This window comes from Copadichromis virginalis, linkage group LG5, assembly GCF_057382275.1.
Source record: "Copadichromis virginalis isolate Kocher_CV1m ecotype Utaka linkage group LG5, C_Virginalis_male_GT1.1, whole genome shotgun sequence".
Lineage (NCBI taxonomy): Eukaryota > Metazoa > Chordata > Actinopteri > Cichliformes > Cichlidae > Copadichromis > Copadichromis virginalis.
The window spans coordinates 25,338,836-25,365,650 of NC_140622.1; the positions used below are offsets into that span (position 1 = coordinate 25,338,836).

At 42.3% G+C, this 26,815-nt stretch overlaps 2 protein-coding genes across 3 annotated transcripts in view; both read left to right on the plus strand.

Annotated features, from left to right (window-relative positions):
* Positions 1-2,141: 2,141 nt before the first annotated feature.
* prdm2b (PR domain containing 2, with ZNF domain b) lies at positions 2,142-10,939 on the plus strand. 2 transcript variants are annotated; one of them, XM_085456979.1, is made up of 4 exons: positions 2,142-2,264; positions 4,373-4,477; positions 4,597-9,137; positions 9,273-10,939. In XM_085456979.1, the coding sequence occupies exons 2-4, from the start codon at positions 4,459-4,461 to the stop codon at positions 9,288-9,290; spliced, it is 4,578 nt and encodes a 1,525-aa protein (XP_085313105.1). In that variant the 5' UTR covers positions 2,142-2,264; positions 4,373-4,458; the 3' UTR covers positions 9,291-10,939. The 2 variants fall into 2 exon arrangements, with proteins under 2 accessions (XP_085313105.1, XP_085313103.1); XM_085456977.1 differs by lacking the exon at positions 2,142-2,264 and adding an exon at positions 2,415-2,767.
* Positions 10,940-15,863: 4,924 nt separating this feature from the next.
* Positions 15,864-26,815, plus strand: part of kaznb (kazrin, periplakin interacting protein b) — a 139,973-nt gene continuing 129,021 nt past the window's right edge. The window contains exon 1 of the mRNA XM_085456980.1: positions 15,864-15,958. Coding sequence (XP_085313106.1) covers positions 15,883-15,958 — 76 coding nt within the window. The 5' untranslated portion in view covers positions 15,864-15,882. The remainder of the gene's footprint in view (positions 15,959-26,815) is intronic.

Consider the following 26,815-nt stretch of genomic DNA (forward strand, 5'->3'; position numbering starts at 1 on the left):
CCCCCCCCCACCCCCAAAACAAAATGACTTCACTGAGGTTTATTACATGGCGTATCATGCCTATCCTTACGATTATCAACACAGACTGTTAAGGTTTACCAAAATATATCAGTTGTGGCTCTATTTTATAAGTGTGCTCACATATTTCCATGCATTATTAATAAATGCATTAATATATAACTCTCAGATGTGGCATGAGTAAGGTGTCTTTGCTTTTTATTTCTTTATTTTTATTATTTTCAGGTGTTTGGGCGACACGAGTCATCCCTAAAGGCAAGAAGCTTGGTCCGTTTGTTGGAGAGAAGAAGAAAAGGTCCCAGGTGACCAGCAATGTTTACATGTGGGAGGTATGTTGCAGCCCTCCCCTTGCTCCTTTTCCCTAAAAATGCGCATAGCCACCTTTTTCTGTGATACTTGCTAATAACGAGCCCAGCTGCATTCTTTATCAAGCAGCAGTAGTTCAAAAGAGTTTAGGAAGTCCTCTGTGTGCCGTGAGCAAGTTAACATAAACATTTGGAGTTTTCCAAGGCACAGAATTAAAAAACTCTTCACTGCATCTCTGTTTCTGATTTAGATTTATTTATTTATTTGCTTTTTAAAACGTCACCTTCCCGCTTGTGTTCTGTAGGTTTATTTCCCAACACGGGGCTGGATGTGTATCGATGCCACAGACCCCATGAAGGGGAACTGGCTGCGATACGTTAACTGGGCCCGCTCCAGTGAAGAGCAGAATCTTTTCCCACTGGAAATCAACAGAGCCATTCACTACAAAGTATTAAGGGTAGGTCAAACACATTCCCGTGTCAGCGCATTGCATGTGTGACTATGAATGTACTGCTGATTAAGATCCTCAGGGTTGGATGGTTTTTCTTAGATGATCTTGAGACACCCGGGAACATTGTTTTTGGCCCTCTTGCTCTCTGCAGAGTTGATGTAACCTGTCACTTAACAGCTGTTGTTAATCATCAACCACAAATATAAGCAAAGGTGTAATTGATTTGCCTCTCTTTGATTAATGATTTTCTGCTGGAGTGTAGCGGCTCACTATGGTGTCTCTCGAGCCGTCTGGATGTTTCTCTGGAGGATTAGAATTAACAGTAAACCCTCCCCCCCCAAACCCTAAACTTAAACTCAGTGTATTTATTTGTTACAGCAACATGAATATATATATGTATGTGTGTGTGTATATGTATGTATGTGTGTGTGTATGTATGTATGTATGTATATGTGTATGTATATATGATATATATATATATATATATATATATGTGTATATGTGTATGTGTGTATATGTGTATGTATGTATATGTGTATGTATATATATGTGTATGTATATATGTATATGTATGTATATATATATATGTATGTGTGTATGTGTGTATGTGTATTTTATTATTACTGATGAATAAGTAATGACAGTCTAATGTAGCACGCACTCACTGGACAGTTCAGTAGGTACACCTCATTAGCTGCACATCCATGATGTGAATCTCCCATATCAACACATTCATTGCCCAGGTGCTTTACTGGATTGAGATCTGGTGACTGTGGAGGCTATTTAAGTACAGTGAACTCAATGTAATGTTTAAAAAAAACAAAAACAGTCTGAGATGATATGAGCTTTGTAATAAGGGGATCAACCACCAGCAACCATGCCACCTTGGATCACATTTCTTTCCCATTCTTATATTCGATATGAATAATGTCTATATGTCTAATGGGCTTTATTAAAAAGTACTACCTCAGTGAGTAGTATTGGATTGTACAGGTGTACATTTACCATTCAAAGCAAAAGCATTATATTGGTTACCAAACAAAGGGCTCAAATGACGGTAACACCTGTAATTATCCTCTAAGGTACCCCTTCGAACTATTACAAAAAACTGAATTTGAAAGTTTAGATGTAGTGTGATTTATAAAGCCTTTATAAACCTCATAAAGTGGTAATTAACTGCGTTAATTTTGAAATGACAAAGGTTATATGTTGCATGCTTGTTCCTATTGAGATTATTCTTAAAACACTGTGAAATACCCTAAGCCTTTAGACAGATTAGATGCACAGTAGCCCAAATATCCCCGTTGCCTCTCAGCAAGCCGGTCTGTGATTGGTAGGCGACCTCATCTCTCATTGTTGCAGCCTATCGGGCCGGGAGAGGAGCTGCTGGTGTGGTACACTGTGGAAGACAACCCTGAGATAACAGCTGCACTAGAGGAAGAAAGGGCCAGCAGTCTGAGCAGGAAAAATTCAGCCAGAGCGAGGCGAGGTGAGGCCTTTTACTTCATAACCATGATGACATTTAAGAGCTTTGTTTCTCCCTTGTGGCAGATACGCAAATTAGCCGGGGATTGTTTTGCTGTGGAGCCCAGCCGAAGTTGTAAGTGGCGAGCTAGCGAGCTACAAATGAAGGAAGGCTAGTGGAAGCTAACGTTAACGGTCGCGATGTGCGGGGCTTTTCTTTACTTTCGTATCAGACTTTACGTTCGCCCATAGCGGCTGATTTGGCTCTAAACGCCGACCAAGTGGCTATACACGGTCCGTGAGATGACTTGTTTAGCTTTCAAGCGAGACTCCGAGCAACTTTTTTTAGCAGCTTTTCCTCATCTGGGTCCTGACGTTGTCGAGGATGTGACCTTCCTTGAGTTCCTAAAGCGTGAAAGCCATCCATCGGCGAGCCTCTCGTCTTGATGATGGCCTATAGCAGGTTAGCTAACTAGCCAGCTTCCTTATCCAAGCAGAGGCTGATCGAGGGGCCCATCTAAGGAAAGGGTAAGAAGCTGAAATATCGCGGTTGTATTTTTGCATGTAGTGTTTGAAATCGGGCGATACATCGCTGGGGTCCAGAATAACCAGTTCATCGAGTTGTCATACTTGGTGTTCTGTGCTAGCAGTAAGCTAAAGGGCTAGGTGTGATCGCACGGACATCTCGGTGTGCAGGAAAAGAAGGGAAACTGTGTGTGTGTGTGTAGGGTAATTTTATTATTAAAAACTCATCGCTGGCGGTGAATACACAGGCATCCACTATGTAAAAGGTCGAGGCAGTGTTATATTCCGGGTTGGCAAACAGAAACTTTCCGTGACACAACATCAAAACAAAACCAAAGAGTAGCAGCACACAAAACTGCTTCTGTGCCTTCTCCCCCTTCTCTCCTCACTTACTTTGAAATAAATAACGTATAAAAACGTGAAAGTAAGCACTAGTACCATCAGCGCAGCTGATAAATTCCAAGAAACGGTAACCTTGGCTGTTGTGTTGTGTGCCACATTTCCATTTACCAGCATGAACTTTGAACATGTTATTTCCATAAAAGACAGCAAGCTCTCACCTTGTCATGAGATGTCATCAATACATGACTACAAAAAAGAATGCAAAATGATTAAAAATATGCTGTGTGCAATGTCAAAAATTGGTCAGTGCGCACTGTTTTGCTTTATATTCTGCTGTAAATGTATAATATTACAAGAGTACAGTGCAGTATAATGGAGTACATCTGCCCACATTTGATATATAGTCTTATAAATGACTTGACTTGCTATTAACATGCAATTAATAGCTACATTCAGCAGACAGAAACACAAATCCTTCATTATAACATCAGAAAAAATTAAATCTGAGGATTGGGAGCTATACAACTCTACAGGCAGTATGCTGTGACCCCTAATGCCAGTGTACTGTGAAGTGAACCTCAGTAAATTAACTATCCTGCCTTTGGATTAGCAATGATCCATATTCCCTAACCTGCGTGTGGTGTACTTGTAGAGTGACTGCTGGATTAAAAAAAATGGTTTACACAAATGTACACAAAGATAAATTGTACAAAAGTGGGCAGTGGTGCAGCTGCTGTGGATTTGGCAGAATGGCTCTGGCCCTGCTGGTCAGATGCCTGACCTGCAGCATGTGTTTCTCTGCTATGAACTGGGCTTTGAAGGCCAGGTCAGATGGCCTTTTGACTCATTTCAGTGACAAGGAGGTGCAGGGGAGACTCCTGAGTCAAACTAGACATCGGCATTCAAAATATGTCCTATTGGGCTTAGTGTGAGCCTCAATCATTAGGTAATTGTCACATTTAAATGACTGATGCATATGAGCTCATAATTGGAATACAATTTAAGTGTAATCTGCATGCTTATCATGCCTGTAAATTATAGTGTGTACAAACTGAAAGATTTGCTGTACAGAACTGAGCAATCGCTGAGGAAATATTTGAGCTGACTTTGGTGTAGAACTTAAAGTCAGTTAAAGTAATCTGGCAGCAATAAAAAATATCAAGAGGAAAGGATATTACAAGATACTAAGATAACTTTTCTTGACTAAAGTGTGTGACCAGTGATTGAGCTTTATACAAAGTGATGTGTGTGTGTTTGTACTTGCAGCCAGAAGAAAGCTGCTGGAGAAAGCCAGACAGGCTGGTTTGGGTGGATTCAAGAAAACGAGTGGAACCAAACCTACTGTCAAGGAGATGTGGGATGGGGAAGGAGGTAAGTTTCCTTATTGTGAAGTAGTTGATTTAAACAATTTTATTTTATTTATTTTATTAACTGCTACCTGTGTGTTGCAACTACTTAAAACATTTGATTAATTTTGATATGTTTTGCAGGAGTGAAGGGGACGGAGAAGGATGGGACGCCGTTATCCGTGCAGGAAATCAAGACGGCGCATTCACTGGGAAGCACTGACCATAAAGATGTACAGGACATGTCAACAGCATTAACAGACAGAGGAGACTTGGAGGAGGATGAAGAGGAGGATGAAGTAGAAGAAGAAGGAGAGGAGGAAGAGGAGGAGGATGGTGATGATGTGGAAGACTCAGAAGCTGCTCTGCATTTAACTGTCACTGATTCCATGTTAAACAAACTAGCATGCCCCGAAGAAAGCCACGGGGATGCACAGGTAAAGTCGGAGTCTTCCTCCCTAGCTGGACGAGAGCCAGAGGTTGATCCCGATCTTGACCCTGATGGTGACCTTGAGGGTGATCCACAAGGAGAGCCCTATCCCTGTCAGCACTGTGAGCGCCACTTTGCCACCAGACAGGGCCTGGAGCGTCACATACACATTCACGCTATGAGCAACCAGCAAGCACAACTTTTCAAGTGCCGCTACTGCAATAAATCCTTTGGCTCACAGGTGGGACGGCGGCGGCACGAGAGACGGCATGAGAGCGGCTCTAAGAAAAGGCCCGGCTATCTGGCTGGACCTGCCAGTCCTGTGGTGCAGACAGATTCAAGTCCTGACTGCACCAGCCCAACTACTCACTATATAGCCACAGGATCCCAGTTTACAGGAGGACAGCTGCACAACTCTGATATGCAGAGAAAGGAGTTGGGGCCTCAAGTTGACCGTCCCTTTATGTTGGATGAAAACGGGGAGTCAAAAGAACTCCACCCCTGCAAGTACTGCAATAAAGCCTTTGGCACACACACTAACATGCGCAGACACCAACGCAGAATACATGAACGACACTTGTTACCAAAAGGAGTTCGAAGGAAAGCTATGCTGCAGCAAGAGGCAGCGCGGCAGCCTGACGGGTCCCCCAGCATGAGCCCTCCTACCGTCTACGTTCCCAGTGCAGACACGGAAGACGAGGCAGACAGGGACGATTACGCGGTTGACATATCCAAAAACATCTCTGAGAATTTGAGCTTCTACATTGATGGCAAGATCGTGTCCACGAGCGCAGTGAGTACTTGTGAAGTGATAGAAGTGGACTCGAGATCTGCAGCTCTGTTTGGTCTGGACACCGTCATCCTCAACCCAACTCAGATCAGTCAAGCGCTGAAGGTGGAGACTAGAACAACTAACACAAAGCAAACCTCCAACACTGGACAGCCAGCAGCTAAAAGGAGAACATCTACACCCCCCCTTATTCCCAGCCTTAAAGTGGAGACGGAAACTTCAGCATCATCTTCATCATCGTCTTCCACATCTTCCTCATCCAACTTGTTAGTGGGAGGTCTGTTTCAACAGGCCACTGATTCATCGGCTTTTCAGCGAGAGAAAAACGTTTACCTCTCGCCGAAACTCAAACAGCTTCTTCAGGCGCAAGACATCCAGAAATCAACCGTAACTCTGATAACAGACAGCCATAAGCTAGCCTCGCAGCTGTCCGTCATGCCGCTGCAAGGGTCTTCAGGGAAGTTTAAAAGAAGAACGGCTTCTCCTCCGTCGTCGTCTCCGCAGCTCAGCCCTGCAAGTAAAAATGAGAGCGGTAAAGTTGAAGTGGCAAGCTTATACACTCTTAAGGTACCGAAGCTGGAAAGCCAGACCGCATCACCTTCTGAGAGCCTGATGGACAAAGATGACAGGGAAACTCTGAGCCCTTCTGGAAATGCCACCCATAACCAACCTTCCTCTAGTAGCGGAGGAAATTCCTGTAATCAGCAGCCCTTGGATTTGTCAAACTCTGTCAGCAAGAAGAGTGAGAATTTGAACAAAGTGCTCGGGGATTCGGCTCTTGATTTAAGCTTCCATCGGAAGACCACAGGTGAGCCCGAATCAAAGGGGAATGCAGCACCACAGCCACTAACCAAAAAGAGAAAGCCTAACACCAGCATGCTTGCAAAGGTGCTAATGAACGAGTATGCTGGTCTAAATTTGCCGGGAGATGAGGGTCCCTCGACTCTGGCAAACATAAATTCTTTCCCTTCTCACTCTCCTAATGTTGGATCCGATTCAGCCAACCCCTCTCCGCCATCTTTGACCCCCATGACCATGACTCCCTCTTCACCCGGGACTTCTAGTGTCACATCCCCGACGCCACCTCCACCTGTACTACCCACCATACCCTCTCCGCCAGCCATGCCTAGTTCTCCTCTCTCTCAGCCTTCGGACTCATCCTTGCTGAGGCCTCTGCCTGTGCTCTCACCAAAAATGTCTCCGAGATCAATTGAAGAGAAATCCCACTTGGAGGAGGAGAGCTTCTCAGCTGAGGAAAACAAAGATGAGGAGGAGAAGCACATCTCTGAGCTGCTGGATTCCCCAGACACTTCACTTAAAGGTCCCTCAAATGGCTCAAGTACACCGAGCCCTCCAGAGGCAGAATCAGTCGATATGCCCACTACAGAGGATGATGTATCGCAGACTGGAACTTCCAACAGTCTGCCTAATGGTAATCAGAACCATGACACTGTCTCTGAAACTGAGAAACCGGACTTTGCTGCTATCTCGTCCCAACCAGAATCCTCATCCTCTTTAAAAGCTCCCTCTGACTCACATGATTCATCCTCATCACAAGCTTCGCAGTCTCCCCATCCGATTACAATAAAAGAAGAACCTGAGCACTGTATAGATGAGTTATTGGGTACTAGTCATGCCTCTCCGTGTGGCTTTGACTCTTCTCCTCAGCCTGCTGCTGCTCTCCCTGCTGCCCCTGAACCGACTGATAAAACTGCTGAGCCCGAGGAAATTGACATGACGTACTGCAAGACTTTTGTATGTAATGTGTGTGAAAAGCCGTTTGGCTCCATCAAAGAGCTCAGCGGACATATCGTAGAGCACGCCGCAGACTGGCCGTTCAAGTGCGAGTTTTGCGTCCAGCTGTTTGGTGACGCTCCAGCCCTGCTTGCTCATCGGACGACACTACATGGAGTGGGCCAGATCTTTGTGTGCTCTATTTGTTCCAAAGAGTTTGCCTTTCTCTGTAACCTCCAGCAGCATCAGAAGGATCTGCATCCAAATGAAGCATGCTCACATACTACTGTAGAGAGTGGGAAACTTAGGCCACAGAATTATACCGATCCTTCCAGAGCCAAAGAGGAAAGCAGTCCCTCAACACCAGCTCTTGAGATGGCTGATGAAAATGCGCCACCCAGCGACTCTCATTTACTAAAAGAAGAGCCAGATGTTAATGGAAATCATACAGAGGAGGGGGCAGAGGACCCCAATGAGGAGCTGTACACTACAATAAAGATCATGGCATCAGAAGGAGGGAAGCCTAAAGGTCCTGATGTCCGCCTTGGCATTAATCAGCACTACCCCAGTTATAAACCACCCCCATTTCCTTATCATAGCCGTTCCCATGCTGGCTCTGTGGCCTCGGCTACAAACTTCACCACCCACAACATACCACAGACTTTTAGCACTGCCATTCGCTGCACCAAGTGTGGCAACAGCTTTGACAACATGCCCGAACTGCACCAACACATACTGGTCTGTGCCAGCGCCAGTGATAAAAAGCGTTACACTCCCAAGAAAAACCCCATCCCTCTCAAGCAAATAGTGAAGAGTCCAAACGGAGTGGCGTCCCCCACAGCAGCCGCTGCAGGCCAGAGTGCTTTCCGTAGAATGGGTCAGCCAAAGAGACTAAACTTTAATCAAGACACTGGCAAAACAAAAATGAGTGCCCTGAGCAAGAAGAAACACGAGCTGGTGCAGAAGGCAATTTCGCAGAAAAATAAAACCGCCACGAATGCAAAGAAGGCTGCCATCAAAGTGGAAGAAGAGCACACCTCTAATGTCTGCCCCCACTGCAGTCGTGTGTTTACTTATACCGCGAGTCTGACTAAGCACATGGCAGTCAGCTGCCCCATGAAGCCTGTCGTTGTTAAAAAGGGCAAAAGAGGTCTCGCGGAGGTGAAAAAAGAGCCAGGGTCTGTGGCAGATAAAAACACGAGTCTGAGGAAAAAAGCATCTGACGGTGAAGCACACGCAGACACTGAATCTAAACCTTTGGGAAAGACCAGGGCTCGTAGCTCCGGTGGTGCAGACCCCGAACGTCTCCAGGCAAGAAAAGGGAAAACCCCTGCTGCAGTGGGCCGACCAAAGAGGCCCGCCTCCTTCCCAGCTCTGGTTCCTGCAAGCAAAAGAACTAAAAAGGGCCAAGTTCAGTATTTACCTCCCACCCCTTCAGCCGTGGACACTCCTAGCGAGGCTTCACAACGGCCAGCCATGAGAATGCAGCGTATGGGCAAAGAGGCAGCACCCAAGAGATTAACGGAGGCCAAGTCATCATCATCATCACCGCCATCAACAACTCAGCAGCAGCAGCAGCAACAACAAGTGAAGAAGGAGGAGCGGTTCTCTCTTCGAACACGGGAGAGAGTTGGTGGTCCCGTCACCAGGAGCTTACAGATGGCCAGCACAGCTCCTGCTGCTGAGCCGAAGACCGATGAACCACCAATTCAAGAGCCAAAAGACACTCAGGTGAGTTATCTGTTGGCTTACTGCAGTCACACTGATTATCATACTGATGTCATATTTATTTGTCAAGTTTTTGAAGCAATTCAAATAACTGACCAATCATTGTGCTGCTTCTGTTTGTTTGCTCCCCCCCTAAAGGAGGTGGCGACGAAGTGAGCCATGTGACATTATTGAGCTCCCTCTGTTCACCTATCAGGTAGCACTCTGGAGTCATCGTGTAACCAAGGACGCCCTTTGTGACGTTTTGCTCAGTTGTTTTTGGTTTTTTTCCTACTCGAAACATGTCAAGTCTGCTTATCTCAACTGCCTTGCTGGATTTAAGGAGGGAACTCTTTATCTTCCATCCATCTTATGAACTGAACTGAGCCTCGATTTCTAGCCAGCCTTGCAAAAACAACAACAACAAAAAAAAAAAACCACAAAAAAAGGAAACTGTAAATGACAGTGAATTAATATATTCAATGTGTGTCCTTACTTGACCCAAAACAGTAAGATTAGGGCTCCGTTATTTTTGGAAAGCTGACATATTGCAAATGGCAATCATGTATCAGTTAGTGTTAGGGAAACTTGTTTATTATTATTATTTTTTCCCCCCTTTTAGGTCTTTTTTAAAAAAATTTTTATTTGTTTGTTTGTTTTATTTGGATGTCTCCAGAGTCTCTTAATGCATGAGCTGTATAGAGTTAAAAACTAGATTAAACCCGTGCCTCTCCTTGTGGGCACCTACTTCAGTTTATACATGATTTGCAAAGTATGTACGTTCGAATTTCCTTTTTTTGTAGTCTTTATATTGTAGAATATATCTTATTTGTTTGGGAAACAAAAATGAAAGAGGGCAGTACAGTTTACTGCAACAATTGGTCCTCAGGAACACTGTATATGCGTGTGGTAAGTATGTATATGGTTACAGTTGGATGACAGCTCTTCCTTAGGTTTAAATCTCATGCCAAGTGTCATGTTTTGTTTTTTTAACTTGCTTTCTTTTTTGTTCATCTGGTGTTAGCAGGTGATTCCCGTTGTAAAAATGTGATGGGACTGATGTCTCCTCTTTAAAAAATAAATAAATAATGAAAATAATTTTGATATCACGCATTAAGCCCAGTGTTCTTACAGCACTTTAAAACAAACTGCCAAAATTTCAAGCTGGATCAGAAAGCCTATTTATAAGAAACATGCGCGTCATGGAATGTATTCAGGTCTGCTGATAATTTGCCCCAACGGGCAGAAAATTATTCTTCCAATCTCAGATATTTACCTTTTTTTTTTTTTTAAAGCCTTTTTGCAAAGACATCTGCAAACTATTTGTTATCTTTAAGAAGTTTGATAATTCCCTAAATGCCAAAATGCATGATACACTTCTTTTTTTGTAAGCGAACGTATATAAAGTCGCTTCATGTGTTCTTTCTCACGCGAAAGCCACAGAAGTGCAGCCGAAGTTTTTTTTTTTTTTTTGAGGACTGTGCCATTTCTGTTTCAGTGAATTCATGTGTACTTCATGAAAACCTCATCCAGGCCCTGCAAGTGAAAACTTTTTGTTTCTGCAGTGTTCGACCCACCTTTCCCACTCGCATCCAGTTATCCGACGGCAAACACGCAGGCAGTGCTTAAACGCTCGTAGCATGTTCTGGGAAAATAAATTGAACAATATGATTAAAAGCTAATTTATATTTCCATGAGAAATCTTCATGCTTTGCCTTTCAGTCTCATGAATTATGTATTTAAGGATGAACAAAGACAAAAATCCCAAATGACCTCATGTAAAACGTTGCTGTAATTGACATAATTAAAATACGTTTTTCAATTTGTGTAAAGCTTTATTTGTTCTTTTGCTTGTGGGACTCTCAGTTATACGCAGATTTTTGAGATTTGGGCATAGAGGACTGGGAATTTTTTGTTGTTGTTATTGGCAGCACTGGGCTTGATTTAAAATATGTACTTGTGCATTATCATGGTATCGTACTGATATAAAAAATCAATTGGTGAATGTAGACAGAAAGGATTGATTAACTGGTCTGACTACTTTTATATACTGAGACCTTTTTCTTTCTTTTTTTTTCAAACATAATAGATGTCCCTGCCATTGGAGCTGTAATAAAGTCTTTCACATTACATTTACTGATTACCTTCTCCACTTAGAGTTTGGCAGGGACTTCACCCAATTATGAAAAATGAATTTTAGTTATCATTGTATTTGACTTTGATAGAAGGTAAGAAATCTTGCATAAATCATGTGAAGTCGCCGCCTTTGCTTCACGGGTTGGCAGACTACGACTGGGACAGGGGACCCGGGGACCCCGTCAGCTGGTTCCTGCAAGATTTGTATCTATTTTGGGAGCAGTTTGCTAGTCAGGTGGCTGATATGTGAGTCGTGCATTACCTTAAACTCTTGCCTCTGTGTTGTGGGTCAGAATAGAAATGGGAAGCAAATTGTGTAATAGATATATGAGTCAAAGCCCCATTGGACACAGTACGCATCAGATATGGCTGTTTTGTTTATGGACTTTGAAAATAATTAGTTTAGAACTTAATCCTATAAAATATAAAGTGTAGTGTAATTTAAGTCAGTTTTGACTGTCCTCCATCCAGGTGTGCATTAATATATTCTGAATAGTCACTGATAAGTAACAGTCATAAATCCTTACAGGGCTCATGCACGGGCAGTGAAACAAAACTAGTGTGCACACGAACTATGATGAATAATTCAGTGTTGTGCATATTTGTGATATTTCTGTCACTCGCACACCGCTGCTTCTTATTTAAGAATAGTGTCTGTTACATGGCAATAATTATCGCAATAAGTAAACACAAATATTTAATCAGCCAATCACAGGGCAGCAACTCAGTGCATTTAGGCACACAGACGTGGTCAAGACGACCTGCTGAAGTTCAAACTGAGCATGAGAACGGAGCTGAAGTTGATTTAAGTGGCTTTGAGTGTGCTGTGGTTGTTGGTGTCAGATGAGCTGGTGTGAGTATTTCAGAAACTGCTGGGATTTTTACCCACACAACCATCTCTGGGGTTTACAGAGAGTGATCCAACAAAGAGATGTCAAGTGAGCTGCAGTTTTTTGGGTGAAAATTACTTGTTTATGTCAAAGGTTGAAGGAGAATGGCCAGACTGCTTCAAGCTGTGAAGATGACAGTGGTAACTCACAAAACCACTTGTTACAGCCAATGTATGCAGAAAAACATCTCTGAAATCAAAGCTTCTCAGAACCTCTCGGGATGGATCTGTAGCTATGAATATCTTTCAAGGTCTCATCTGGCTTGTGTGCATCTGATGAGCTCAGTTTTTGACAGACCTCATCCGTCTCACTTATGTAGCCCAGTACCTAAAAACCTAACGAACTATCAATGCCGGCCAACTGAGAGTGCGCTCCAAATCTTCACCAGAGCACTGTGCCGTGGACCAGATCCTCACAGAAGACATCCTGATGGATGAGATTATAAATGAAATGTAATCTGTTTGTTGGATTTGATCCACAGGCTGCATCCCTTTATTCAGAGGGATGTGGAGACGTGTTTATTTGCCCCAGTGCCATGATGGTATACTTTATGGCTGGATGTAGTTTATGTGAGTGTGTGTGTGGAGGGGTGGGCACTTGGAGGAGCGCCGCACCATACTCATGCTGTCAGGGTGAAATATCGCTGCACTCTCTCTTGATTGCTGTGTACGGTGCTTCAGCCCTATTCATAAAAATGCAATTCCATGCAGTACTGTGCCTGACTTGACAAAATAAACTACGACATTCCAGAGAGGCAGATTTAAGATGTTAAAGAGTGGAGCGATTACCCATCTCAACCTCTCAATTACACCATGCATACAATTCAGGACAAGCATGTAATTTCAAATAAATAAAGAAATGGCATCAGCATCAAATAAAATACAATATTTCAGTTCACATCGTGATAAATATTGTTGTCAGTGAAAACTACAATCTGGAGTTGTGAGGAGATGTTTTTGTGTGGAGACGCCGATGGAGAGTGACAGAGTCAAGTTATGAAAAGTTAGCCCTCTTCCAGCTGATCAAAAGACAGACTTTTTTTTTTGTAGCTATGAGATAAGCAAGTGTAAGATTTGCTTAAATGTACAAGTCTTTGTCCCCTGCAGTCTTAGCTGAGTGTCATGACATGCTACGATTCAGCTGTCAGTGCAGTGGTAGGAATGTTGTTATTGTTGCGCTGGGAAGAGTTTGAAATTTTGACCTAATGCTGGGAGAGTCGGAGATTCCCCCTGAGGGAGGCATAAACGTCTGTGCAAATATTTCAGCCTGGACCAGCGTGGCGGATGGATCGAACAACATGCTGACGCGAGCAAACCGCAGAACCACTAGCACGGCTGAAAATGTCAAAGAGATAAGACTGAAAGTATGAAAAGATGCAAACTTCCATTGCACGTACACACACACACACACAGGGCAATAACTTTGCCAAAGCGATTCCTGTAAGGCAAACATTAATGCTAAAAATAAACATCTGTGGCTCAGAGCGTGGACAGATCGATATTCTGATCATTTCAATGTTCATGTAAACTGGTAATTATTTTCATTAATGATATCTTAAAGCTAATGAGTTTTAATAAATTAAATAGCTTTAAAGTAATAAGATCAAGCTTCACTAATGCGAGATGTTTACTTCTTTATCTACCACAACATATAGTTGAACATTAAAAATCTGGATTAGACTGGATTAAAATAAAATATACACTTATTTGTCCCCAGGAGAAAGAAAATTGCCAGTAACAGGATACATAGTGGAAGGGAATGACAGCTGCTCATACACAATGATTTACAGCCTCCTAAAAAACCTCACTATGCCTCTATTTCCTGTTCAAAGAGAATAGCATTAAAGCTGATGAAGGTGGAGAGGAGATGTATTCTGCAGGGCATTAGTCTCTCTGACTTGAAAGTGAAGGCGTGCCTGGCGTATTCTCACTGTTTATGAAATGCCAGGCTTCACTTTGACCTCAGCATTTTGCAGATTTTTAGTTGGGTTTGCACGTGCCCACATGCTGTTTGCAGCTACCTAACCCTTTTCCAAGCTACAAACTTACTATCACTTGCTTACAGGCTTTCAGTGCAGGACATTTTCTTCTTCTTCTACTTTTTTTTTACTTGCAGAAGCACCTGCTTAAACCGGCCCACTGCAGTCTACTGAGGTTCCTGTCATTTCCTTTCAAAACAGGAGGATGTGATGTGAGGATGTGAGTGCTGTGGTCAGGTCCCCGGTGAGCTCTCCTTGCAGAGCAATGGCGTGAGACATGGCTCCATGACAATGCTGCTTCCTGGCAAAGTTGATTTTTTTTCCCTGTACCTGGGAGGAAATTGACTGCTTAACACCGGTTTACAGGCTGCAGAGAGGTTAGACATTGCAAAAATGGCCTGAGTGCGATAATGTGCTGGAACCACTGTGCTGGTCTCGTCTGTGGTGGTGGTCTCCATGCCAACCGCTGCACACTGGGTACAATACAACTGTGCCTCCAAGGTCTGGGAGGGTATTTTAAGATCTCGTAACATATGCTCATTTTGTTCCTGTGGTGTTGTTAATATTTATTACGACACCTTCATTTAGCCCTTTGCTGCGGCGTGAAGATTTCAGACAGCCTCATTTTTCACTTCTCCACCAGAGCTGCTGCACTACACATCGAGGCAAGTGTAAGTTTACAGGAGTTACATTTTCGGTAGAGTAGGAGCTGATTTTTATTTTATACTCAGCAGTTTTCTCCAATTCCTTTTCAAGATGAAGCCTCTGGAAACTGTACCAGCCCTACTTTTCGCTTTTTATACAACCTCTCCACTTTCTCATCCTCCTTTTTTTTTTCTTTCTTCTCCCTCAGCACCGGGGGAAGATGAAGCACTCGAGTTTGCTAGAATCTGTTTCCCAGCAGCGGCCCAAGCTTTAAGATGGATCGAGGGGATTTGCATGGGGCGGGGTGGAGAGTTAGTAAGACATGTGAGAGAGAACAGGAGAAATGTTACTGCTGAGGCGCAGCAAATGAGGGCTGTACAGAAGAGAGGAGAGGAGGGGTAGGAGGAGTGAAAAGGGGGCACACTCACGCAGATCAGAAAACAACGGTCCTGTCCTATGCCCAGAGGACAGATGCTGCCATCTACTTAAGCTGAGAGTGAGAGGGGAAGAGGGAGGATTGACTTTTACCTGATGTAGAAGCTGCACTCACCCCTCGCCACCCCTCTCTTCTATCCAGCCTGTCTGGAGCCGCAGAGGACTGTCAGCCCGTACAGACGAAGCACAAGATCAGAGTGCTGGCAGAGCAAGTGTGCCTACAGCTCTGCGTTACCTGCTTTACCACCCTGAAATCGCTCTCTCGCCCCACATGCACACATTCACAGAACTTTCTCTCGTGCGCGAAGACTTACATGCTGACAAGCAGGCTGGCAGGCAGGCAGGCACACACACACATACACTCCCCCCCTCCCATTATTATCTGTGCGGCGAGCAGTTCTGCTCATTTTGGTGCGAGCAGCGAGGGGCTGCATTTTGCTCCTCAGCAGCAGCAGCAGCAGCAGCAGCAGCAGCAACAACACAGGACGGGTCCAGAGAAGAGCAGTCACCACCAGAGATCAGTCAGCAGCTGCTCCAACTGAAGGCAAGCCCTTGTCTCTTGTTCTCCTCATTCATTTTCCTTCTTTTTTCCATCTGAATGTGACGCAGTGATACTGACCTTCCCTTTCCCCATTCTCTCCCCCCACTCTCTTTCTCCTCAGCAGCGTGTGTCAGTGGGACAGCCATGGAGGACACCCTCACCTGCAGCCATGCCACTTTCTCCCAGGTGTTTGGACGCCAGGGACAGCTCATGCAAGCCAGTGAGTTTCACTCTCTCCATATCCCGCCCCCCCCCCCCAAAAAAAATCTTTAATCACATGCATGCCTTACATCCACCCTCAGCAATTCCACACAATCGCATCCTGAGTCTTACTGCTGTTTTAATTCATCTGAGCCTTGGAGGCGCATCAATGAGATTGCATTATCACGGCTTAAATCATGCACAAAGCAGAGAGTTTTCAAAGAGATGACAGGAAAACAAAACTGGGTTATCTTTTCACACGTTACGGTGATGTTAAAGGAAAGAAGCAATCTTATATTTTTCCTTTTTTTCATCCTTGACAAACTGTGTGACTGTCATTGTGGTGCTGCCCAAGTTTCTGAGCAGCAGGATTAACTTGTGCAGCACTTGTGTTATAAGGAGGTGGCTTCAAAAGCTTTTTGGACAGCATGCGGGATTAACCCGGGACTGTGGCTCAGCTGTGTTGGGAGTTACACTTTGCTAAAAGAGCGCTTTAGAGGTACTTGAACACAAAGAGAAACTGGAAACTGACAGCTTTCTTTACAGACCAGGTGTGCTGGTTAATATTTCTGTATGTTTTTAGTAATTTCTGCAGTCTTAAGTAGCAGATCTGAATGCATACTTTGCAGCACAGTGTTATTCACAGTATGATTGAAACTGAATTTGTCAGGGTGAGACACTATTTGAGGAGCTCTCATAGTTCAGACTGATAGCTAAATTATTAAAAAGGGAATCTATCAAGATTTTCAGGGGTGCAGACACACCGAACACAACCTTGGAGCGCTGCTTATAAAGCATGCTCAAGTAATATCTTATTATGCAACGAACATGGTCAGAATACATATTTCCCCCAAGAGGAAAAATAGAGCAGAGATCGACTTGTCTCCACAATCAAAGTGTCAGCTGCATCCTCCCATAACTGGCCTGGTATTTCTCCTCATGGAGTCATGCAGCGAGAACTTAGTCAACGCCTTTGATGCCTTCGCTCGGCCTTAAATGCATAGCGATTCTTCACACGGTGTTATGAAGGATAATGAGGAGAGCCCAGGCGGATTTCAAAACAGATGTGCCTTTATACTACGTATCGGGTTTGTCACATCAATTTTAAATGCCTTTGTTTCTCGTCATTACCACCTGCAGAGAGGGGCGTCTGATTAGAGTTTCAAAGCAAGTGTTATTAACACGAGCGCAGCTAAGACAGCACTTAGTGGAGCTAATAATGGAAAGACATCAGTCATTTCCCTGTGCTGTAAAATTCATGCTTCTTGACACGTGTTACTTAGCAAGGCTGTGTTGCAGGAGTTCATCTGCTGGGATTTTTGAATCATGGAGTTATTTGGGAAGATAGATATGCAGATGTGGTGCAGTGAATTGTAGTTGTCTTTACACGAGAGCACTCTTTTATAAATAATGCAATTTGTTTGAATGCATCCACGGGCTTGCGTTGATAAGAGCATATTACTGGTGAAGGGGTTGCAGGGTTTTGATTAATATTTTGCTTCAGACAGGCAGGAGGCTGAAAGCATCTTCACTAAATGAGTGTCTTTAAGAACTGCTGAGCTGCTGGTCGTCTCTCTGGTTTCAGGTTTTTATGGCAAGCAGAGAATGCACTGGATTAGTGTGCAAACAGTGTGCACAAAACGCCGGATAAGTCCAACATATAATGACAGCTACATGTGTATGCAGATGCAAATGTATGCAGAATACAAATGCTTCATAGCCCTGAATCAGTAGATTATCTGGAGGGCATCTCAGTATAAAAGGATGTAAACAAGGAGAGGGTGTGTCAGTGCTTATCACATTGGATCATGGATGGCAGCAAGGCAAGGCAAGCCTTCACAATAAAATTCAGTATTTCCTTTCATCATCAGCATACACAGTGGAAAAATTGAATGATAAATAGCAGATTATATTGTGTTGTAGCACATGGCGGTGGATCTCAGCCTTTTTATCATGTAGAAAGTCAATTTATTAGCATGTAATCTGCCAAAGCCTTCGCATACACTGGCTGGCATGCAAAGATTTAAAAAGATGAAATGTTTTTGATGTACTTTTTTCTCAAATATTACTTCACTATTAACAATTTACTAGTGACTCGTGAATTACTAATCATTCAAGACCTCTCCATGAATAGTTACTTTTGTCTGCTTATTAACAAAGGTCCGCCACAGCAGGTAGCACCACCTGTTTGTTTTGGCAGATTATTATTTTTCTTATGTTCGATGCCCTTCCTGATGCAACCCCAAAGGGATTTGTGTCACCTCCCAGGATTTAACGGAGATCTGTGACTTGCTAGTTAAATGTGTAAACCACTTCACTATGAATATATAAAGAAAGACGAGAAATTCAGATTTTTAACACTATCACACAATGTGGAAACACTGATTGATGGGATATTTCATCATTTGGAGGGATAGTGTTAAGTTTTTGAGCATCTTAAAACTTTGAATCATTAAGATTCGTAAGGCAGGTCAAGATTTGGCATTAGATACTTTCAGATAAGAGCTCATAAACACTCTGTAAACCTGAAAAGCCCAGAAACGCTCAGCAACCTTTCCATATAAAAATGCAGCTTCTCGGCGGCCACTGGCTATAAAGGCTATAAAAAAGATATCAAAGTGCCTCCAGCCTGCAATTTCCACTGCCTGAAATGCCATTAATGCATGTGAAAGTCACAATGTGGATTTGAAAGAACAAGAAGACTTCACGTCTGCTGGGCAGAAAATAGAAGCCACCCGTGAGTGTGAAGCAGCTGTACGAAGGTTTAGCTGACGCAGCAACGTCGTTGTATCATTCCACTGTGCAGGGTTGATGCACAAACATCAGAGAGGGAAATGCTACCTACATCCTCATCACGGAAATCAAATGCGGAAATCTGTAAAGCAAAATTATTTGGAAGCAACTTTTGTGGACAATTTTAATTAAAACTGTGGCGACGATCACCAAAGGTTTGCTCAGAGAGAAAAGATGAAGATGCCGATTAATAATTATGGGGTTGGAAACAATTAGAAGCACATTGCAGTGACATAGCAACACATTTTCCTGATAAATATCATGCAGTTTCATAAATATTACAAAAGATGGATGTAGTCACTTTGACGTCAGGCATTTTGAAGCTTCAGGTTTTGTGATGTCAGAGGTCACCTTATACACACGAAATGGTGGAGTGCAAAGTTGTCAGCATTTATAACAAGCTTCCCTAGGTTTTCCCTTTGCTGCAAGCAGACTTTTAACAGCTCTCACACATCCCTACTTGAACATCGCTAAAAATTTGTGGTTACATCTCAACATGTTACACAGGGTGTTCTCATCATGTACTATTTTTCTTAAATGAAGGCACAAATATTTGAAGAAAGGACGATCTTTAACATCTGCTATACAGGCTATATTTGCTTCTTTTCACCTCAAAAATCAGCTAATCTCTCATAGCGTGAGCCATTTTCTCTTTCTAGTTGATGTTATTTTAATACTGTGACCTGAACAGACGCCACACACACCCAGAAATATCTTCTTTCTTCTTCTTTCTTTGTTTCCTGTCTCAGTTTCACTCAGCTCATTTTGTTTGACCATGAGAAGTCTCACGAGTTTGGTATGATGTGTTTCCACTATCCAGTTCTACTTGATTGGGCTTCAATGAATGGGTTAATTGTCAGTGTGGGTATAATTACAGATTAGATTAGAGACTAATCTAACAGATATGCAAATCACAGTTGCAGGCTGTTGTCTTGTGTTGTAATGAGCTGGATTTGGTTAAATGCATAGTGATTTTTTTTCATAGAAAAAAAAGATAAAATGACATCCAGTGAGAAAACACTTTTTGGATGACGAACAAGAGCTGTTAGTATACAAGTACAGCAGGATTGTAAAATTAGGTGTTTTATAATTTGCGTCATTATGAGATAAAAGTCTCTCCTCCTCTGCAGATCAGCAGAAGTATGAAGTGCAGACAACATGTAAAACTGCAGCAAGTCTGTCCTTTTGTTCCAACAGCATTTTTTCCACTTGTGCTTCTAGGTAGAGCGTTAACTTTTCCCTGAATAAATGACAAGTGAAGCCTCTGTTTCTCAGAGCTGCATGCATTATTCACTACATTCTTAACCTATTTGTGTTGCCTTTTCACTCTCCTTTCCCTCCCCCCCATTTTTGCTTTTACAACATTGCTTCCAAAGTTGTGGACACGGTGGGGAATTAAAAAGCTAACGCAGCAATCGGCGAATTGTTTAAACCCCATTTTTGCCTGAAAATGGCACATAAACCTTTGACATCGAAGCTTATTTGATTATTTTATAAAAACTACTGGTGGATTCTGAATCGATCGAATTAGCAACAAGACATTTAAAAATGACAGGAGCAGGTTTACCACCGTGTTGCATCATTTCTTCTTGTAGTAACACTCGCCATTAAATGCCTTTGCATCTGGGAACTGGAGAAATCAGTCGGCCTAGTTTGGAAAGTGAAACAGATTTTCATTCTTGGGTGATATAAGATTTTGGTAAATTAACAATTCGGAGCATCTCAGAAATTCAATTCTGGTCATGGGGATGTTACGTTTCAGTAGAAATATTTCATCACTCATCCAAGTGACTTTCTCAGTCTCCCCTTGGATGAGTGATGCAATGTTTTTCCAACTGAAATGTTACATCCCCATGACCAGAATCAACTCACTGGGATGTCCCTACCTGCATGACTGAACATGCATCAAGACTATTCAGGGCCACCTTTGTTGTATTTTTTATATTCTATCTGAATATATATCTATCTGATACAGATATATCCAGATATTTTCAGTGGGTGATCAGAGGTGGACTGTTTTACTACACACCCATGGTATTACACACACACACACACACACACACACACACACACACACACACACACACACACACACACACACACACACACACACACACAAATGTATATGTGAGGTATATATATATACACCCAGCACGCCCCTGCGGGCGGTTTATCCTTCAAGCTCGGGTCCTCTACCAGAGGCCTGGGAGCTTGAGGGTCCTGCGCAGTATCTTAGCTGTTCCCAGGACTGCGCTCTTCTGGACAGAGATCTCCGATGTTGTTCCCGGGATCTGCTGGAGCCACTCGCCTATCTTGGGAGTCACCGCACCTAGTGCTCCGATTACCACGGGGACCACCGTTACCTTCACCCTCCACATCCTCTCGAGCTCTTCTCTGAGCCCTTGGTATTTCTCCAGCTTCTCGTGTTCCTTCTTCCTGATATTGCTGTCATTCGGAACCGCTACATCGATCACTACGGCCGTCTTCTTCTGTTTGTCTACCACCACTATGTCCGGTTGGTTAGCTACCACCATTTTTGTCCGTCTGTATCTGGAAGTCTCTACAGACGGATATATATATATATATATATATATATATATATATATATATATATATATATATATATATATATATATATATATCTGCTTCTACTGACTGCTGGCTTGCACTCACGAGCTCATTGGATTCCATCATGATACTGTGCTACAAGTCCAGTCGTGAAATTTTCCTCACTGCTAAATATTCCGCAGTCAGCTGTTATATTGATATTATAAAAAGTGGAAGCGATTGGGAATAACACCCATTCAGACATAAAGTGGTAGGACACAGAGCAGGGTGAGCAGATGCTAAGATGCTCAGTGCCAGAGTTGCAAATTTTCTGTAGTCAGCCACTACAGGCCACTACAGGCCTCAAGAACAGTGCATAGAGAGCTTCAGGGAAGGGGTTTCCAGTTTGACCAGTCTGGGTTTGGCAGTTTCTAGGAGGTCCGTACTTGCTTGACTGCATTTCACCAAATGTTTGGTGGAGGGCAATTATGGTGTGGGGTTGTTTTTCAGGAGTTGGCGTCAGCCGATTAGTTCCAGTGACAGGAACGCTTAATGTTTGTGCTTCCAAGACATTTTGGACAATTTCATGATCCCAACTTTGAGGGAAAGGTTTTGGGATGGTACCTTCTTGTTCCAACATGACTGCGCACCAGTGCGCAAAGCAAGATCCATAAAGACATGGATGAGTGAGTTTGAGGTGGAAGAAGAGTCCTCACCCTCAACCCGACAGAGCCAGGCCTTCTCGTCCAACATCAGTGTCTGATCACAAATGTGCTTCTGGAAGAACATAAAAACATCATATATCATATTCCTATAGATTAGGAATGGGATGTCACTCAATTTCAACTACGTGTGACAGCAGAAAATACTTTTGGCAATATCGTGTATGTGGTGCCAGCTTATATATTCTTGAGCATTACTGGGGCCTTCATAGATATGCAAGTTATCCATACCATGCAAACCAGTACACTGGATGGTTCTTTCCTCTTTAGACTGGAGGATTGTGTCTTCCATACAGTACTGTTTTTCCACTTCACCTCAGTCCCAAAGAATGTAACAGGTTTTCTGGAACTTTTCTGCGTAATGCATTTGCAGATAAAGCAGTGAACTTTTAATAATTATGAAATGTGTTCCTGAGCTCATGCAATGATTTCTGCTTTGCAATCTTGTCGATTTTTAATGAAGTGCTGCCTCAGGGATCGACGATCACGACTATTCAATATTTGTTGTTGGCCTTGCTCACCGAAGGATTTTCCAAATGTTTTAATAAAATTATGAACTGCAGAAGCTGAAATCTCCAAATTCATTGCAATTTTATATTTAGAAAAAGACCCTCTGAAAATGTCTTACTATTTGCCAACTATGTGTGAGTTTATGCCACTTGGTGTTTTTTAAGCACTACACAACTTTTCCAGTCTTTTGCTGCCCTTCTTCCAACTTTTTTGTCAATATTTCCTGCATGAAATGGGAACACATTTTTCAAAAAACAATAAAACCTTTCATTTTCAACTTTTTCAACATTTGTTATGTTCTCTTCACTTTTTTTTAAAATTAAATATGAATAAATTACAGAGCAACTCAACTTTTCTGGAAATAATTCTTGTCCTACTTTTTTCCTTCAAATTGCTTGTGGCAATGAAAAAGCCTCATGAGTGCTATTGCTACGTTTGCATAAATCCCCACAAGCTCAGGCTCTGCTCCTTGCCAGAATGTTGTGTCCTGACACAATGAAGTGGTTTCAGTCACCTTTCTGCTCCACTGGACCAAAGTGATGTGAGGACGGCCACAGTGCAAGGTTGCCTGCAGTGTCGTCCACAGAGTAGGTCCACAGATGTCAATAGCTGAATATCTTCATCCTTCCTATTGTGGAGATTTATCCCCCTATCTTTGCTAAGAGAGGTCAGGGGACCTCCTCTAAACGCCAGATTTGTTCATCATTGACCATACATCACAAACAACTAACAGTAAATCCGATAAGATAAATACAAAATTGCCTTATTTTTCATTTTCCTGATGAATTAAACACCCTAAACAATGCAAACAATGTAATCACTGCTGCTAAATTTGTGTGATACATCCTACACACTTGTTAATATACTCTTACTTACTCTATTGATCCTACTTAACTCCCTGGATATCCCCAGCAGCACTGAAAATCACTTCCTTAGAGTCATTACAAGCCTAATTTAGATCTGCCTACCTATTTTTATCCCTATATTGGATTTAAGTAGCTCAGCAGAGCCAAGACCAGTGGACGTGTCTTAATCTCTTGGTCAGTATATCTGCTATCACAGTGAGCCTCAGGCCAGAGCAGCTGGATCATTCCAGATCAACCACTCTTGCTAATTCATTAAAGGTTAATTATTAGTTGATGGGATTCACTCATTTTTACAAACCAGGTTTGAAATATGTAGTCCAGTGTTGTGAACTGCACTGTTGTGCATAATTTAGCTGCATAATGCTCCTTAGGTCATTGGGAGAGCAGGAATCACATGCATCTGTATTTGCAGACTTGGCCTCAGGGTGATCAATAATCCAATGGCTGCTCACTTAATGCGGTGTGTGTTGAGTGGTGGGAGTTTGCTCATTGGCTCGAGATGGTGTAATTAGTAGATGCTGAACTTTCCCGAGCCATATAGTCTTACTGTAATGCAACAACCAGCAACATTTTATATTCTTTTATTACTTTTTATTATCAGTTTATACTTGAGGCCCTCTGAGGTTGTGCTGTATGTACTTGGCAGCAACACAGGATGCTAATGTTTAGCAGGTATGCTAATGCTGTGCGGCGTCCCCTGTTTGAACAGCATGCTGTAGACGTCTGTGAATTGAGGAGACCAGCTGCTGGACTTGGGAGAGAGGAAATGTTGGCCATTCTTGTCTGATATAGGATTCTCAACAGTCCTGGTCTTCTTTGTTATGCATGTCTTTTCATGATGGGCCAAATGTTTTCGGTTGGTGTAAGGCCAATTCAGCTACTTCTAAAAAAGTCTAGTTAAGAGGCTCTTTTTATGCCCAATCATGTTACTGACCTGCTGCCAATGAACCTAATTAGGTGCAAAATGTTTCTCCAGCTGATTCTCTTTATTATCACTTACTTTTGTTCCCTTTGTCCCAGCTTCTTTAAGATGTGTTGGTGCCACCAAAGTTAAAATGAGGTAATATCTTTGATGAAATAGTAAAATATCTCAGTTTAAACATTTCTTATGTTTTCTCTTATGTGTCTTTGAAATTTGAAACTCATTACATTCTGTTGTTATTTACATTTTACACAGCAAACCAACTTCTTTGGAGTTCGGGTTGTGAGAGGCCAATGTATGAGCATGTAGCATTTTGAGGTTTTCAGTTATACTAAACCAATAAATCTAAGCTTAAGCCTTCACAGTGGGACTTCACAAACCACCGCGTGATGTTATGGTTGCCATATCCATCTTTATTTGAAGTCTGTATACTAAACATGTAACGACCAGTCACATGATTATGACAAACGTGGACAAATTTAAAATGTAATTTAATTGTCATGCGTCTACAAAACCTGTGTAAGGTTGATGGAAAAATGCAATAAACTCATCTCATTTTATTTTATTTTTTCATGACATCTGATGTGTATATACCCTACCGCGAATGTAGTGTAGTTTGGTAATACCAAGTCACCAGAGTTTATCACTGAAGGAACATGCAAATCATGCAAAATATATCAAAACTCTCAAATTCATGTTGTAATAATCCCCTTTTAAATGTTTAAAACTATAGTGAGCCACAAACTATGGTCTGGATTTGCAGTTCAGGCCTGAAGAAACTGGTAAAAAAAAATAATGGAGGGAAAAAGCTGCAAACAGGTAACATTTTTTTTCTGTCAATTACTGACTTCCAAAGTAAAAAAAAAAAGTTATGTATAACTCAGGCTTTTATATGCCTTTCAGAAAGAAGGTAGTGCTTCACTTTCCAGAGCAAAACTAGTTCCAGCCTGGATGTTGCTTTGTTATTTCAGGTTGTAGCAAAACCGATTTATTCCTGCAATACCACAAACCCCTGTGTTTCCATGTCTCCCGGACAAAGTGCTTTGCTGTTTGTACAGTGTTTCATTTTGTAAGGATTTTAGTCATTTCTCACACTTTGAATTGATGCATCTCTTGCTCTCTTTTGCCTAATCTGCTCTGTCTCTCCCTGTTGCTCTCTTGCAAAAACACATACACGCCCTCACAGGAAACATGGGGTTATTGCAAAATTTTAAGTGGATGCACATAAGCTGAATACTGCGCGCTCAGCGAGCACATCACTTGGATTTAATAGTTACTCATCTCCACCACTTTAAAGCGGCTAAATTTGTCACTGCTCGATCTCCTGTGTGCACACACTGAAGTGCCAGGAGAGTGTTTAAGATATGAACAACAGCAGATTTCACAGAGAAGCTAATCCTGCTCATTTTGGCATCTGTATGATTACTGTGTGCATCCTTTTTCTTCTTTTTTTAACCGTTGTGGCTGCACATATCTGTCAAAATGGATTTTCAAGTTACAAACAAGGTAAAAACACACAGTGAAGTTGCAAGTGGTGGACAGAAAAACAAAACAACAAAACACTCAGCACTGCTCGGATGAAAAATGATATTAATATATTTGTACACCTAGAGAGCATTTTCTGATTTGCCGTTTACGTCCCTCCCGTGGTTTCTGCATCATTGAGCTCTCTGCCTGAGTGCTGAATGTGCATATCTGCCTCAGCACAACCACTACATCTGGCCTCTTTTCCCCTCTCCTCCTTAGTTACACAAACGCTGAGCTGCTTCCCAAAGCATCAGTGTTCATCTCATAATCTTGTCATAATCCACCACAGAGAAGACAACGAAACAGAAAGAGAAGGAGACACAGTGGCACAGCAGCTATAGCACAATGTTCACATGGAAAACTTATATAGAAGTATGTATTTCAAAAAGGAAAAAACAAAACAAAAAGGGGGGGGGGGGTGTAGATTAAGAAAAGTGCCACTTTGACAGATATAAAAACCCAGCTGGAAATGTTTCATAATTTATGATACAGCTCGGAAAGATAGTAATGTCACAAGGCAACAACAAAAGGGTGAGCACACTGTTCAGCAGCTTAATTTATGAAGCAAACTTACCGTACATACAAAACTAATGATGTGCGCAAATCAGTAAGATCAGCGGCATAAGATGTGCATGAGTGGAAATGTGTGTGAGAAACCTAAGAAATGCAAATTTGATGCATGACATAAGCAATTATGATGAGCCCTGATCAATCCCCCAAGGGACCTACAATTACTGCCGTAGTCTATTTTGGCATCTAATGATACGAAGTACTAAACTAAGTATAAATTTAGAGGTGATTGTGCTTTTGCTGTAGCTGCTCCAAAGTTGTGGAATGATCTGTCCTTGCATGTTAGGCAGGGCTCATCTCTTTCTGAGTTTTAAACTCTTCTTAAAACATATTTATTTGCTGAAGCCTTTGGCACTCTTTAAGGGGTTGACTCAATTTTTTTTAACATGTTTTATTTTATTTTATTTGGCTTATGCTTA